Below are 15,901 nucleotides of genomic sequence, written 5' to 3' on the forward strand. Positions count from 1 at the left end.
GTGGTCTCTTCCAACTCTATGATTCTATGATTCTAATAAATAATCCTTCATAAAAGTCATGGCATTACATTCTTCATTAAATTATCTTTCCATTGCTATATAATTTTATGGGATTACTCCACACAAAAGTAGTGTTATGAGCCATCAAACCTCAGAAATACACCTTTCAAAATAGGTTTCCACAATTTTGGCAACTAGTATAAGTTGTTCATTTTAAAGTTAATGTTCTTTATATATGGGATCAGATTATTATTATTATTTATGTTTCATGTATATATGTGTGTTGGAAGCTGCCCAGAGTGGCTGGGCAGATGGGCAGGGTATAAATATAAATTATTATTATTACTACAGTGGTACCTTGATTTAAGAACAGTCCTGTTCCGGAAAGTTTGTAAACCGAGGTACCACTGTATCATCATCATCATCATCATCATCATCATCATCATCATCACCACTGCTACTTCTACCTGAAATTCAATAAGCCTAGCTCTTCTTCTCTGGGATGGATTTTGTTTGGCCCAGTCATGGCATCCCCTCCATCTCCAATGTCAGTCGTCTCTTTGGTCAACCCAAGACTGACAGGAGCAAAAACAAAAACAGAAAACCTGAAACTACTTATCTTTCCTAACAATTCTGAAGCTGACATTGAAGATGGCCTAGGCAGTTGAGAGCAGCCCAATCTTGGTAGAAAAAGGAATAATCTGAGGAAAATTGTTCAAAGAGAAAACTGTAAGTTAATTCTTACTGTGGGGGTGTTAGGTTCCCAGGAGTTATAGGGGGCGCAGTTGAGCTCTGTGAAAATATATGAGGTTGGTCCATAGACGTATTTTTTGACTTTCCAGGCAGATATGACGATCCCACAGGGAGCCTTACCAAGAGAGGCCACGATCCCACGATTCTCCTCCATGACGTCCTTATGCAGAGCTCTCTGGTCAGGATCCAGCAACGCCCACTCTTCGTCCGTGAAATGAACAGCAACATCTTCAAAGCACACTGGACCCTAAAAGAAAAAGGGAAATGTCCTCCTCTGAGACAGCAGAAATATGATCTGCTCCACAATGCTCTGTTGTTTCCTTCCTGTAAATTCCGTTGTTGTTTCAATATAATTGCTTTGCTGCACATTTTAATTAGGGGTGCTTATTTTATTCTGCGTTTTAATTATGGGTATTTGTCTGTGTGCAAATAGGTGTTACTCTGCCTTGTGTTTTCCAAGTCATTCTGCCTACGCAAGCATTCCAGTTTGCCTGATGGAAGGATCCACTTTCTCCTCTCCTCGTGAGCTGTTCCAGGAAGGTTCCCTCCCAATGCCCTAGAGCCAAATTCAAGGGGTTCAGGGCGGCATGGGGAGGGGGAGGAATGGGGGGCAGGCCCCATTTTTCATTCGATAGGGCTGGTTAGGTGAATCCAGGCCACTATTTGTTCTCGTTTGTCCACTGCTTAGAAAACAATTTTAGCATTCAGTGATCAATCTACAATTAAAATAAGCCTATTTTCGTCTCCTGACTCTGAGAGACAAGCAGGGAGGGCGGCTTCTGGCAAAAGGAGAGGGAGCCCCCGGTGGCTCTTACTTATCCTGACTCACCTCAGCCTCTCGACCTTCCTCTCCCACTCGCCTCCTTCCTCTTCTGCCTCTGATTCTAAACTGCATTCTGCCACAGAGTCTCCCAGCTCACTAAGCCCTGTTTCCCCTTCAGCTTCTGACACCTCCTCTTCCCAGGCTTCTCCCTCTTCTCCCTCTTCCCGCTCATCCTTCCTCCACCTCCACTCCTTCGGCTCTGAGCCATCTTCCCTTCCTGGTTCCCCGGCTGCTTCCTCCCACCACTCCTCTGTGCCCAACCAGTCCATGACATTGCTCCATCCCTCAGCCTCTGTCCCCACAAGGCAGCTTCCCCTGACCTGATCTTGTTCCACAGCCGCTGCTTCCCTTCTGCCCCCATGAAAAGGCGGATCAGGAGGTCTTGCCGGCATCCTTCTGCCACCTGCAAGAGAAAAAAGGTAAGCAGGACGCCAGGAGTGCCTGCTTCTCTCACAGGTGAAACAGGGCATCTCTAACTACAGATGGGCCTTTGAGAAGGACTTACCTGCTGAGAGTATTTGGACGTTTGTGCCCATTTCATATGTTTGTTGTGAAAAAATACATCTCCCCTCTTCTGGACCCTTGTTCCCAACTGTCTCCCCCAAAACAAGATGAATAGAACCCTCAGATGAGTTGGAAAACGAACAGAATGAGACCAAACAGAGAAAAACCACCTTCCGCCTTACCCAGTGGCCTCTCTCTGGTGTCCAACGGAGGCCTCTCTGCCTCACAGGAATCCAGGTCCATTTCTGCAAAGAGATCCTTTCCCTGAGAAAGAAACAAGGATTCAAAACAGAGAATGGTGAGAGATACTAGAAAGAGAATGACAAAAGACTTGAAGGGTGTGAGATCTCATTCCATGGATGCTTTCCCAGAAAATGGATGGGCCATCAGCAGACCATTATGGGATGTTCTCTGTCCTGTTTGGAGCCCCTTGGGAGTATCCAGAGGAAAGTCTCTCTCACCTGCTTCCTCTCCTCTGCCTGACTCAGGAGGAAACCTTCGGCCAGGGCCACCGCCTGGGAACTGGTCTCCGCTCCGCATTCCCTCACCCAGCTCTCCATCTCCAGGGGAAGGACAGCCAGGAACTGCTCCAAGATCACCAGGTCCAGCACCTCAGCTTTCGTGTGCCTTTCTGGCTTCAGCCACTGATGGTCAAGGTGGTAGAGTCGGCTGCAAACCTCTCGGGGTCCTTTGGCCTCCTGGCAGCAGAACTGTCTCAACTGTTGGTTCTGCACCTCTGAGTGGAGGGTGTCCTTCTCACCCAGGATCTTCTGCCCAGAGTTTTCCCAGAATCCCCCACTGCTCCCAGGTTGGCTGGCATGGCCTCTTCCTGTTCCAGGGCCAGCTGAGTCTTGCTCATCCATCTGTGCTCTCAGGAAGCCTCTGAGAGATCGGAAGGAACCCTTTGGTCTTCTGCCAAGTTCTGCCCGTGTAAATGAGAAGCTCTAGCAAATCCTACAAAGCAAATACATTGTTCTGTTACAGAATTTGTAGGACAGGGGGGGAAATGGTTCCCTGAGCAAGCATGGATGAGTCTTGCTGGGAACCAGGGCTGGACTGCACCAGATCCCAGACCATGATCTATCTTTCTGAAAAGAAAGAGGTGGAGGAAGAGGAGAAGAAATAAGTCTCTAGCCTTCAAGCAATGCAAAATGTTGAGGCAACTGAAGGGATTTCTGTCAGATTAATCAACCTGGTTTCTGCTGCCTTCCAGTCAATGCATGAAGTCAGAACCGAATGACAAGGGAGTCATTTGTATCTTGTGATAAATGGATGCTTTTCTCTAGTGGGGGTCCTGACCTGGGGGTCCTCAGGAGTTGCTCCCCACCCCCACCCCCACCCCCACCCCACCTCCACTCCCTGCTTCTGTCTCCTTTTCTGCAATCTCTGCCACTGTCCAGACAGATTCGTGGGGTGAGTTCTCTTTTTCTCTCTTCTGAGGGCCAGGAATGTATCTGGCCAACCCCCTGAGGGCCAAGTGGGCGGGGCCAAAGACATCTCCCTTGATTTTTTTGATTTTTTGTTGTTGTTCTATTAGATAGCTTAACACAAACTGGTTTGCAATGCAGCAGCCAGACCATGGCCTGGGATCCCTCTCTTTATTCCTGGCCTCTCTTTCCTACTTTTCCTTCCTTCATCCCCGTTGTGTTTTTTTTTTTGGGGGGGGGAGGGGGCTAGTCCACCTCTTCCTCCAGCTTTGGAAAACCATTTGCACCTGTTTCCTCTGTTGTGCAATGAGGCTGAGCGACGTCACACAGAGTTAAAGTCCCAGGGACTCCTTTGTATAAAGAAGGGATATCTTTTCTGAAAGGGGGGGGGCAAATGAGTTTGGGATCCTCTGATCTGCAGGAAGGAGGGCGTGGCAGACCTGGCCCCTCCCTGGCAGGACCCTCTCCTCCCTGACTTGGGGTCCCCCCTGCAGGAGCAGATCAGGCCCCCCTGGCCCCCTCTCCTGCTGCAGCCCTGGGACCCCCCCCCCGTCTCCCCACTGCACCCTCTGGGGGGAGAGAGAGGAGACTCACCTGATGCAGCCCTTGCAGGAGAGACACCAAAGCAAGGAAAGGACTGGGGAGGGAGGGGCCTTGGCTCTGGAGGACCTGCCCCCCCTTCCTTCCTCTCCTCTCTAAGAAGGAAGATCACTTCCCTTTAACCCTTGCCAAGCCGAGTCCCTCCCGCTCAGCCCTCTCTCAGATTCTTATTATTTCTTATGGATTTAGGGGGGCAGCTGCCAATGCCCAGATATCCTTTTGGGGGTGAGGCTCTTGGCTGGACTCTGAGCATCTCCCTCCCTTGGCCAGAAACCAGAGGAAGAGCTTGCAGGGAAAAGGGCTTTGCAGGAGGCAAGGAAGCTCCTCCTGGAATTCAGGAGTGGAGAGATAGGAGGGGATCCCAGGGTCATCTAGTCCAACCCGAAGCAAGAGGGGGCCGGGTCTAGTTCTCTAAACAGGCAGCCCTGTTTAATAGGTTATTGTATTTTAGTGTTTTATTGGAAGCCGCCCAGAGTGGCTGGGGAAACCCGACATATGAGTGGGGTATAAATAAATTATTATTATTATTATTATTATTATTATTATTATTATTATTATTATGAAGGGGTGAAGACTGAGAGAGCCAGACGGGAGCCATTTTCTGTTGTACCCTTACCAGGCAAAAGGCCATTTTCTATTCTCTAGAAGAGCCAGCTAAGAGCAAACCAGGTCTCTGTTATATTTTGCAAGAACAGCAGTTGCATGCTTGTGGTTAGGGGAATTTTGCATGTACTAAGCTATTTCTGAGAAACGAGCCCCTGACTAACACAATAACAGGATGTTGCCCACCACGAAGACCGCAAGACCCCGGAGATGGGCTCTATTTAGAAACCACAGCCCATTCCCAGAAATGTGTGGGCTGGGGGCTCATTTACTGGAAATAGTGAAGAGGTCAAGCAGCTTATAAGCCAGCAGCGCCATCTAGTGATTAGTGCAAGCTTGAAACCGAACACGGCAGCCACCAATCTGATTGGTAGAGCTATGATGAATATGCAATAGATGGGGAGGGGTAAGGGGCTGAACTATGCTTAGCAAGAAAGGTATATAAGTAGACCACCCCCTTTGGAGGGTGGGCATTTTCTCATTTTACTGAAATGCACCCTTTTGCTTTTGTCTGGCAAAACCAAATAAAAACTTTTTCTTTAAGAAACTTTGCTGCCTGATCTTTACATTCTTGGTCTGAAAACCGATGTCCCTTTCATTTGGTGCCGTGACTCGGATCCTAAGGACCTTAAGTCCTGACCAGGAGGCAGCTCCCTTGCCCTCTGGGCAGGGACGGCAGGGGGCCAACAGACCTCCTGCTTCCAAGGCGCCCACCGAACTGTTTCTTCGGAGGAGGACAGAAGGCGACTTGACCCTCTGCTGTCTGCATCCTGGAGGCGAGCAACGGATTAAAGAACCGAGGTTCCTAGGTCTCAGAATCAGCCGGCAGTGGGTGAGTAGATGACAACGGGTCCCGATAGGGTAACCTCCTTATTTAATAATTAAGGAGAAGGGGGGTCCTGATCACACCCCCAGTGTGTCTGGACAAAGGGGGAAGGAGTGTCCCCCTGGCATCCAATCACACTTAGGTATTAAGAAGAGGTAAAAGAGGGTTGGAATTGCTGGGTGGTTAGTTGGATTGTACAACGTCTGGCGAAAGAGGCACTCTTGTGCACGTATGTTACAGGGTGACTGTATGAATGAATGGGGCCGGGATTTAGTCATCCCTTGGCCGCGCGGAAGTAGGATTGTGCATTTCTCTGTCCGGGCGACCGCGACGAGTCACAATCTGCAGCAAAAGGTGTATGTTTGGAAAGAGTGACACCGTCCGGAAAAAGTCTGAATTGATTCTGTGAGTTTGTGAATTTTTGGTGTGGTGACGTTGTAAAGGGCCATACTAAATATGGGTGGGGGTGCATCGACCGGGAATGTTACTCCCCTTCAATGTATGTTGAACAACTTTAAAAAAGGCTTCAGCGGAGACTACGGTGTCACTATGACACCAGAACGCCTAAGAACTCTGTGTGAATTAGACTGGCCAACGCAAGGAACGGAATGGCCGTCCATCGGCACCTTTGACCGGTCCCTGGTCGCCAGTTTATGGGGAAATATCATCAAGGACCAGGGGGGACATCCTGACCAGATCCCCTATATAGACAGTTGGCTGAGTGTGGTAGATAAAAACCCCCCCTGGTTGAAGAAATGCAGGACTGAATATTGCAAAGTCATGGCCCTCAGGGCTGAAGTTAGGGGTACAAAGTCAGGAAAATGTCCCAAGAAACCCATTTACCAGGGACCCGAGGCTGAAGTCTTAGCCCCACCGCCGTATGTTCCACCGACCGTAGTGGCCCCCTTAGGAGAACAGGGACAAGCCCCTCAAGTCCCCAACGCTCCACCATTGCCGCCGCCCCAATATGTTCCAATAGGCGCTGAAGGGGGAAAACCTGCCCCAGGAGAAGACCAGACAGAACCCAGTGATCAGATCCTAGAAGAAATATATCCCCACCTTAAAACCCTGAGGGAAGACATGGCCAAAAGGAGAACCAACACCACCATGTACCGAGACGCTGAAAAAGCATATCGCCATGGCCGAGCCAAAGCCTTGGGCTCATACATAAAACAATGTAGGGCCGCTGCAGAGGCGAAAGCAGCAGTAATGACCCCCCTTCGCGTGGTTTATGATAGCCCGCCTCCGGCGCCTGCAGCAGGAGCAGCCGACGGCGATAACCCGCCGCCACCGCCGCCCCAAAGAACATTTACCCTTCAATATGTTCCTTTTACCACAACTGATTTGTTTAACTGGAAGACCCACACCCCGCCATTCGCTGAAAAACCCCAGGCAATGTTGGACCTACTGTCCTCTATATTTGCAGCCCATGAGCCCACCTGGCCAGATTGCCAGCAATTACTGAATACCCTTTTTACCTCGGAGGAAAGGAGGAGAATCAATACCCAGGCTTTGGAATATTTGAGGGATCAACAGGTGGATGAACAGGAATGGCCAAATCGGTATCCCCTTGCGGACCCACATTGGGATCCAAATAATGCAGACAGCCGTACCACCCTAACCACCTACCGAGAAATTCTCCTACATGGAGTACGTAGGGCAGCTAAAAAACCCACTGACCTGTCCAAAGTTTCGAGTGTCCTGCAACGGCCAGACGAGAGTCCTGGCGACTTCTTGGAACGCCTGATAGACGCTTACCGAACTTGGACTCCCTTCGACCCCGAAACCCCCGCACATGAGTTGATGGTCAATGCCTCCTTCATTGGACAGTGTGCAAAAGACATTAGAGTAAAAATTCAAAAACAACCCGGGTTCCAAGGCATGACCAGGTCCCAACTCATGGCCATCGCCCAGAAGGTCTTTGAGCAGAGGGGGGATGTGGAGAAGAAGGAGAAAAAGCAGTGGATGAAGGAAAAGGCAGCAGTGATAGCCGCGGCAATCGCGCACCGCCCAGGGAACCGGGAGGTCCGCCGCAGTCAGTCAGAGCCCCGCAGCCGAGGGGGAGGAAAAAATCAAGGCTTAGGAAGAAACCAGTGTGCGATATGCAAACAAGAGGGCCACTGGAAAGCCGAGTGCCCCCAAAACCAGCCAGGAAGGATGGGAGGAGGCCGAGGACGGGAACGCCGGGGCAGGATAGTGGAAGGAAGATACGCCAGAGGACCAGACCGGACAGACCTTGTGGGTCTGGCAGCCATGGGCGACTATGAAGACTAGGATGGACCGGGTTCCTCCCTTGTAGGCACACAGCCAGCCTTCTCAGGTTCCCAATCGGAACCCATGGTCAAAATCAAATTAGGGAACCGACTTATCAATTTTATGATCGATACCGGCGCCCAATACTCAGTCTTGACTACTCCCCTTCAACGTGAAAGCCAGAGAACAGTGAACATAGTGGGGGCCACTGGCAATTATTCAAGAAAACCGTTCCTACAACCCTTGGACTGTCAGATCGGGGGGCGTCACCTGACCCATCAATTCTTGTACATACCTGAGTGCCCAGTGCCCTTGTTAGGAAGAGACGTCCTCTCCAAACTACAGGCTCAAATTACCTTCACCCCCAAGGGACCCGAGTTGAAATTGCCCCCACAGGCAAGTGGCATAATGTCAGTTACAGTGCCCAGAGAACATTCATGGCGATTTCTAGCAGCATTGGCCGCCGAGCCCCAGCCAGTCTCTGCGAATGATCATATCCCGAAAAACCTTAAAGCGCCACCTGGCGTCTGGGCTGAAGACAATCCTCCGGGATTACCGTCCAGCACAGGACTTAAGGGTCGTCAACCAAGCCACGGAGACCCTACACCCCAACGTGCCAAACCCATATACCTTATTAAGTCTCATCCCACCGGAAGCCACCTTCTTCACCGTTCTAGACCTTAAAGATGCCTTTTTCTGTTGCCGCCTGGCCCCTCAAAGCCAACCCCTTTTCGCCTTCCAGTGGGAGGATCCAGTGACCGGTACAAAAGGGCAACTCACTTGGACGAGACTTCCCCAAGGGTTTAAGAACTCCCCCACTCTTTTTGGCACAGCATTGGCAAAAGACCTGGCGCGGTACAATTCCGTGCCTGGCCACAAGGTGGTGCTCCAGTACGTTGATGACATCATTCTTGCGGCAGTGGACTATGAGACTTGTAGGGAGGGCACCGAAGAATTGCTCCACCTGTTGTGGGAGGCGGGATACAAAGTTTCCCGAAAGAAAGCTCAATTATGTCAGGAAGAAGTGAAGTATTTAGGTTTTAATGTGTCGCACCAGCAGAGGGCACTGCGCCCTGAGAGAAAGGAAGCCATCTGTTGCATGAAGGAACCCACTACCAGAAAACAGTTGAGGGGTTTCCTAGGAGCAGCAGGCTTTTGCAGAATCTGGATCCCAGCCTTCAGTATTTTAGCCAAACCCCTCAATGAAAGTACTAGAGGAGGAGAAAGAGATCCCTTTGAATGGGGACCGGCCCAACAAGAAGCCTTTGAGACTATTAAACGATGCCTCATGGCCGCACCAGCCCTGGGTTTGCCAAATCCCGGGAAAGCATTCCAATTGTATGTGCATGAACAAAACGGCGTAGCCGCTGGGGTCCTGACTCAGAGGTTAGGCAGTTGGAATCGACCCGTCGCCTACCTCTCCAAACAATTAGACCCCACAGCGAAAGGATGGCCACCCTGTATGCGGGCCGTGGCCGCCACCGCCACCATAGTAGAAGAAGCAGGCAAGTTCACGTTCGGCCAAGAAATGCATGTGAATGTGCCCCACTCCGTTCTTACCCTTATGGAATTTAAAGGGAACTATTGGATGACCAACCCTCGCATGGCCAAGTACCAAGGACTGTTGTGTGAGAATCCCAGAATACATCTACGAGTTGTCAATACCCTCAATCCAGCTACTCTACTACCCTTGCCTGACACAGATACTATAGAACACCACGATTGTCTCCAAGTGATGGATGAGGTTTACTCCAGCAGACCAGACCTGAAGGATGAGCCGCTGAAGAATCCAGACGTTGTATACTACACAGATGGTAGTAGTTTCATCCTGGACGGAGTCCGGAAAGCCGGGTATGCTGTAGTGACCAATGAGGAAGTTGTGGAAGCAGAACCTTTGTCCCCCGGCACCTCTGCCCAAAAGGCCGAATTGATTGGGCTGACCAGGGCCCTGCAATTGGCAGCTGGATGTAAGGCTAACATCTACACAGATTCCAAGTACGCCTTCTTAACCCTGCATGCGCATGGAGCCCTCTGGAAGGAGCGAGGCTTGATCGGAGCCCACGGGAAAGCTTTGAAATACGGCCCAGAAGTTGAGACCCTACTGGAAGCGGTATGGGGTCCCGAAAAGATTGCCGTGATGCACTGCAAGGGCCACGGGAGAGGCAGGGACATGGTCACTAGGGGCAACCGGAAAGCAGACAGTGCGGCTCGGGAAGCAGCTTTGAAACCTCCACCAGCACTCAATGCAGCCCTCATCCCAGAATTCACTCCAGACGACGTGCAACCACGCTACACACCTGAAGAAAAGCAGTGGGCATGCCAGGAAGGAGCGACACTCCAGGAAGGATGGTTCCGTCTACCTGACAACCGTGTGTTTGTGCCCCAACATCTGGCCTCCGTGATTGTGAAGAACTACCACGAATCCACTCATCTGGGGGGTCCAGCTGCCAGGGCGCACCTTGGGAGACTTTTCTATATCACTAACCTTGCTCAATTAGTTGCTGCTATATCTCAGAGGTGTGTCCTGTGCGCCAAGAACACCCCCAGACAAGGCCACCTCCCTCCACCGGGAGTACAACACGTTGGCTTTACCCCTATGGAAAGCCTGATTGTGGACTTCACTGAACTACCATCCGCAAGGGGCATCAAATACCTGCTTGTGTTTGTCTGCACCCTGACGGGCTGGACAGAGGCCTACCCCACTAGAACAGAAAAAGCTCGTGAGGTGACCAAGAAACTATTGAATGAACTCATACCCCGCTTTGGCCTCCCCAGAAGTATTGGCAGCGACAATGGGCCGGCCTTCATTGATAAAGTTGTGCAAGAAGTATGCAAAGCGCTGCAGATTAGATGGAGGCTCCACACAGCGTACCGACCCCAGAGCTCAGGGAAAACCGAACGCATGAATCGCACCCTGAAGACCCATTTGGCCAAACTGACACAAGAGACAGGACTATGCTGGATAGATGTCCTGCCCCTTGCTTTGTTTCGGGTCCGGAGTGCTCCAACCAAGAGACTGAGACTGTCACCCTTTGAACTTTTGTATGGCAGGCCACCCCCTTTCGTCAGAGACCTCCCCGCCAGTTTGGGCCGGGTGGGAGACCATATTACCCAGGAACAAGTGCAATCCTTGTCCCGTGTGTTTGCTTCCCTTTCCAGGTACACCCTCGAGCGCACACCCTGCAGTCTCGCTGAGCCGGTCCACCAGTTCCAGCCAGGGGACTCCGTGTGGTTGAAAGAGTGGAAGCGCGACCCTCTCATCCCGAAGTGGCGAGGCCCGTACACCGTCCTCCTCTCCACTCCTACCGCGGTGAAAGTAGCCGAGGTGACTCCCTGGATCCATCACACACGTCTGAAGAAGTCTGAGGGTGTCTGGACGTGCAAAAGCAACCCTGCTGACCCTCTGAAATTGACTCTCTCCAAGAACCCTTGTGTCTGACGCCACCGGAAGCGCGTCAGGCCACGGGCAACGGTTCCTGCGACGGATCATCACCTTGCGTCTGACGCCACCGGAAGTGCGTTAGGCCACGGGCAACTGTTCCTGCGACTGATCATCACAAAGACTTTCACAGAGACTTTCCCCTTTCTCTATTCTGTGCCTACCGTTTTGTTCTATGTCCTATCGTCCTGACCCCACCGAGCCATACCAATCCTTCTGGCCTGCTGACCTCTGCTACGAGTGGTTCGTCCTACCGGTGGTAAGGGACGGCGTCCTTGTCGGCTATTGGGAGCGGGGGCCTCACAGGGCAGCGGCAGTGAGGCATCCCACTTACCCTCTGTGGCTCCTTGTCCACGACACGTCCCAACGCACGTGGGTATTGCTCCTACGCGAAGTCGAGGAAACGGTCGAACTCTATCGAGTTTTCGCCCGCTCCTGTTTTGGAGGGGAGATATCCCACTGCCTAAGGGGGGGGAGAGCACTGGACCGGGGAGGTGGAGCACAGTACCAACCCCATTTGGCATACCACGCCCAGACCCTGACCCGGGTGTTGAAGGAATATTGGCTCAGGTGTTGAATGGGAGGGAGCTTGACCCCGGGGCGTATTGAGATTGCTGAACAAGTACCCGTAAATCCCGCAGCCCCACCTGTGGTTGTTGTGGTGGCTCGAACCTCCCAAAATCCCAGAGTAAGACCTGAACTAATAGGCTTGGTGACCCCACACCCAATACCTGTGGATGTGGCAGGATATTCTTGTGGCTGCATAAGGGTTGCCACCCCAGGGTTTCAGCCTCCCTTCGCCCTGGTTAGAGGCCACGTGGGCGACAACCACCCAATAGGACCAGCAGGCCGGCAGACAGTACTCCTAGCTTCAGAAGAATCCAGACCCTGGTATAGGCCCTGGAATGTTAGGGGTCCCGAATTAGCGGAGCTCCTGGACGTTGCATATCGCCAGGCCCAGGAAGGACGCTACCGCTGGTATCTTGGCAACTAGGTATAGAAATCTCACCGCATGCAGAGACGCCCTTCCCCGTTAGAACCCTATCACGAGGACTGGTCAGCACAGCAGTGTTACAAGTGGTTTGCCCGGCCAGTAACCCGGAGCAGCTTCTTTTTGCAGGAAGGAGCGTTCAGGTGTGGCCACTATACATTTACCCTGCGTCAACACACCGTTCTTCCCTTGTGGCTGGTCTACAGAGCTTCGGAGGCTCAGGAGTGGGCTCTTAGGCCCTTCGGCCTCATCCGGGGAGTGGGCCCCGTTTTCGAAACTTACAGGGTCTACCGCCACCCCCGCAGTTCCCAAGGCCTAGCAGTGTTCCACTTCCGGACAGACACCTTTCCCTGGGAAGAGTGGGAACGCTACGTGTGTGCACGCTGTTCACGCCGTAGCACGGCCAGAAGTTAGAAGCCCCATGCCCTGGCCTTGGTGGGCCACCCTCCTTTTTGCTTGCGGCATTGCCATTTTTGTAGGATTCCTGTGTTGGTGGTACAGTCCCCTGTTCTGGGGTACTGAACAAGATGAGGAATCAGGTCACCCTCTGGCTCCTATGGGTCCTCACCTCGCAAATGGCCACGGGGTGGAAGGACAATACCTTCCTAAACATGACAACGGCGGTAGCCAAGAGCCTGAATAGGTCAGAATGTTGGGTATGCGTGCACGTCCCCATGCATCTGGGACAGGGGATCCCCATAACGGGAGTACCTTTCTCTATGAATGCAACTTCTTTTCTACGTCTGCTGATAGTTGGGCCCCCATGGCTGAACGACTCCTACAGGGTTCCCCAACACCACATTTGGAGACTTGACAGGGTCATAGAGGGAGGCCCGTGCATCCACAGGAGTATACCACCTGTGGACAGTGCCGTTTGGAAAGCCTACTACAGGAACCATACTCCCCCTGACGATTGGTGGCAGCCGGACATTCCAGACGAGGTTTTTGTGGGCAATCACTCAGGGTGTACTTACATACATAATGTGACTCGCGCTAAACAGACCTTACACCACCCCTGGCACTACGCCACCGGGCCCCTTGCAACGCCAGGGTGGAAAAAGGGATGGTTCTGGCTTTGCGATCACACAGCTTACAAGACATTGCCTCGCAATTGGTATGGGACCTGCACCCTAGGAACCTTGGCCCCAGGGCTCACGATCCATGACACCTTCCCGGGAGTGGCCCGCCCCCGCTACCGCAGGGCGGACAACCCCCTGGTGATCAGAAACACCGGCTTTCACTCCTTTATGAGAGCGTTTTTCCCTGGCCTTGGAGTCTATGAGGTGGAACGAGCCCTGGTCAATATTTCAGCCTCACTGGAGATCTTTGCGGCCTCCACCGCAGATGCTTTAACCTCCCTGCAGGAAGAGGTAGCACAAATGGCTCTAGTGGCTAACTCCACGGCTGATGCCCTTATGGCCCTTCAGCTGGAAATCAGGCAGATGGCCGCTACCACTCTACAGAACAGGATTGCTTTGGACTACCTACTGGCCAGCCAAGGAGGGGTTTGTGCCTTTCTGAACTCCTCCTGCTGCGTATACATTAACCGAGACCAACGCGTGTTGACAGATATTTGGCGCATTAGGGAGTTAGCATCCATATACAACCAAAGTAAACGTGTGGAGAATGATGTTGAGCGCATTAAGAAGCAAGCTGACTTGTTCCACAAGATTAGTCAAGATGGTACAGGTCTTCCCAGTATTTGGAATTGGCTTACCTCTTGGCTCCCAGGATGGTCATGGTTAAAAGAGATTTTACTTGTGGTTCTGGTTTTCTTTCTTATTGTAATCGCCTTATCATGCTTTGTGCCTTGTCTTATTCAGATTGTACGCCAAATGGTGAGCCGCTCAGTTAATGCAGCAACACGCACACAGGTTCTGGCTCTCTATGATTTTGCATCTATAGGTCCATCAACCGAAGATGGGGAACCTTGACCTGGGTTCTGCATCTTCGGGATGGAAAGGGGGGAATGAAGGGGTGAAGACTGAGAGAGCCAGACGGGAGCCATTTTCTGTTGTACCCTTACCAGGCAAAAGGCCATTTTCTATTCTCTAGAAGAGCCAGCTAAGAGCAAACCAGGTCTCTGTTATATTTTGCAAGAACAGCAGTTGCATGCTTGTGGTTAGGGGAATTTTGCATGTACTAAGCTATTTCTGAGAAACGAGCCCCTGACTAACACAATAACAGGATGTTGCCCACCACGAAGACCGCAAGACCCCGGAGATGGGCTCTATTTAGAAACCACAGCCCATTCCCAGAAATGTGTGGGCTGGGGGCTCATTTACTGGAAATAGTGAAGAGGTCAAGCAGCTTATAAGCCAGCAGCGCCATCTAGTGATTAGTGCAAGCTTGAAACCGAACACGGCAGCCACCAATCTGATTGGTAGAGCTATGATGAATATGCAATAGATGGGGAGGGGTAAGGGGCTGAACTATGCTTAGCAAGAAAGGTATATAAGTAGACCACCCCCTTTGGAGGGTGGGCATTTTCTCATTTTACTGAAATGCACCCTTTTGCTTTTGTCTGGCAAAACCAAATAAAAACTTTTTCTTTAAGAAACTTTGCTGCCTGATCTTTACATTCTTGGTCTGAAAACCGATGTCCCTTTCAATTATTATTATTACAACCCCCAGCAATGCAGGAATCTCAGCTAAAGCATCCATGGCAGATGGCCGTCCGATCTCTGCTCAGAAACCTCCAAGGAAGGAGAGTCCACCACCTCCCAAGGGAGACCTTTCCCTGCCCAACTGCTCTTAGATGTCCCTCAAGGCAGCGGGTCCTGAGTTCTAGCCCTGCTGAAACCATTGCACTGGTGGCCAAGGAGGAACCCAGCAAAGTTCGAAATAAATAAATCCTATTCTCATCATAAATGAGTAATACTTTCTTATGCACGCTTATGCACGCCACAAAAGTATGCCATTTCACTTTCCAGAAATGCTTAATTGCTAATTCAAAGGACTGAAAATGGACTGTTGTTATTATGTTTAGGGAAGCTTTGAATATTTGATGGACTATTGTATTTTAATATTTTGTTGGAAGCCGCCCAGAGTGGCTGGGGAACCCAGTCAGATGGGTGGGATATAAATTATTACTATTAAAATTGATTAGGTGAGTGTTCTCATTTCAAAAGAGGCAGGTGGAATCTCCATGGTTGCTAATAGCGTAACATTGAAAGACCAGGGAAATATGGGGAGCCCTGGAGCATCTGCTTGGCATGCAGAATGTCTCAGTCAGTGTAGACCAGGGGTCCTCAAACTATGTTCCTTGGGCCAAATCCAGCCCGCCAGGGTCGTGAATCTGGCCTGCACGGCCCCTTCAGTACCCGCCAAGTGTCCGGGGCTGAAAGCATCTCGCCACCCACTCAGTCAGTCCCTGCGTTGCGCAGGGGTAAATGCCACTGGTGTTGTGGCAGCTCTACCTATGACAGGCCAGGGGGTTTCGCTCAGGGACAGGGAAGTGTTGCCTTTTGGCTTGAAGAGCGAAGTTCAGGTTGGTGGAGGAAGGCAGACTTGGGTCGATTTGGTTTCGTTACTTAGAGGTTTACTTTAAAGATGGTAGAAGGAAGCATAGTCCTGTTTCTGTAAGTGGCACAGGGGGTCTTTCCACTCATGTGGTTTACATGCTCTGAGAGATGGGATCTGTTTTGATATTTAAATTTTAAAAGGGTGGAGTGGAACCGGA

General features: G+C 51.2%; 2 protein-coding genes across 8 annotated transcripts in view; one reads left to right on the top strand and one right to left on the bottom strand.

Moving 5' to 3' along the window:
• Nucleotides 1-15,901, top strand: part of LOC309530321 (uncharacterized protein) — a 275,292-nt gene that overhangs the window by 114,708 nt on the left and 144,683 nt on the right. The window lies entirely within an intron of this gene.
• LOC309530344 (uncharacterized protein) overlaps nt 1-15,901 on the bottom strand; it is a 187,212-nt gene that overhangs the window by 72,336 nt on the left and 98,975 nt on the right. Inside the window, exons 4-5 of the mRNA XM_082219227.1 lie at nt 1,897-1,979; nt 874-1,000 (exon numbers count right to left, since the gene is read on the bottom strand). Coding sequence (XP_082075353.1) covers nt 874-1,000; nt 1,897-1,979 — 210 coding nt within the window. The remainder of the gene's footprint in view (nt 1-873; nt 1,001-1,896; nt 1,980-15,901) is intronic.

This window comes from Podarcis vaucheri (genome assembly GCF_965113315.1).
Source record: "Podarcis vaucheri genome assembly, chromosome: 4".
NCBI classification, from domain to species: Eukaryota; Metazoa; Chordata; class Lepidosauria; order Squamata; family Lacertidae; genus Podarcis; species Podarcis vaucheri.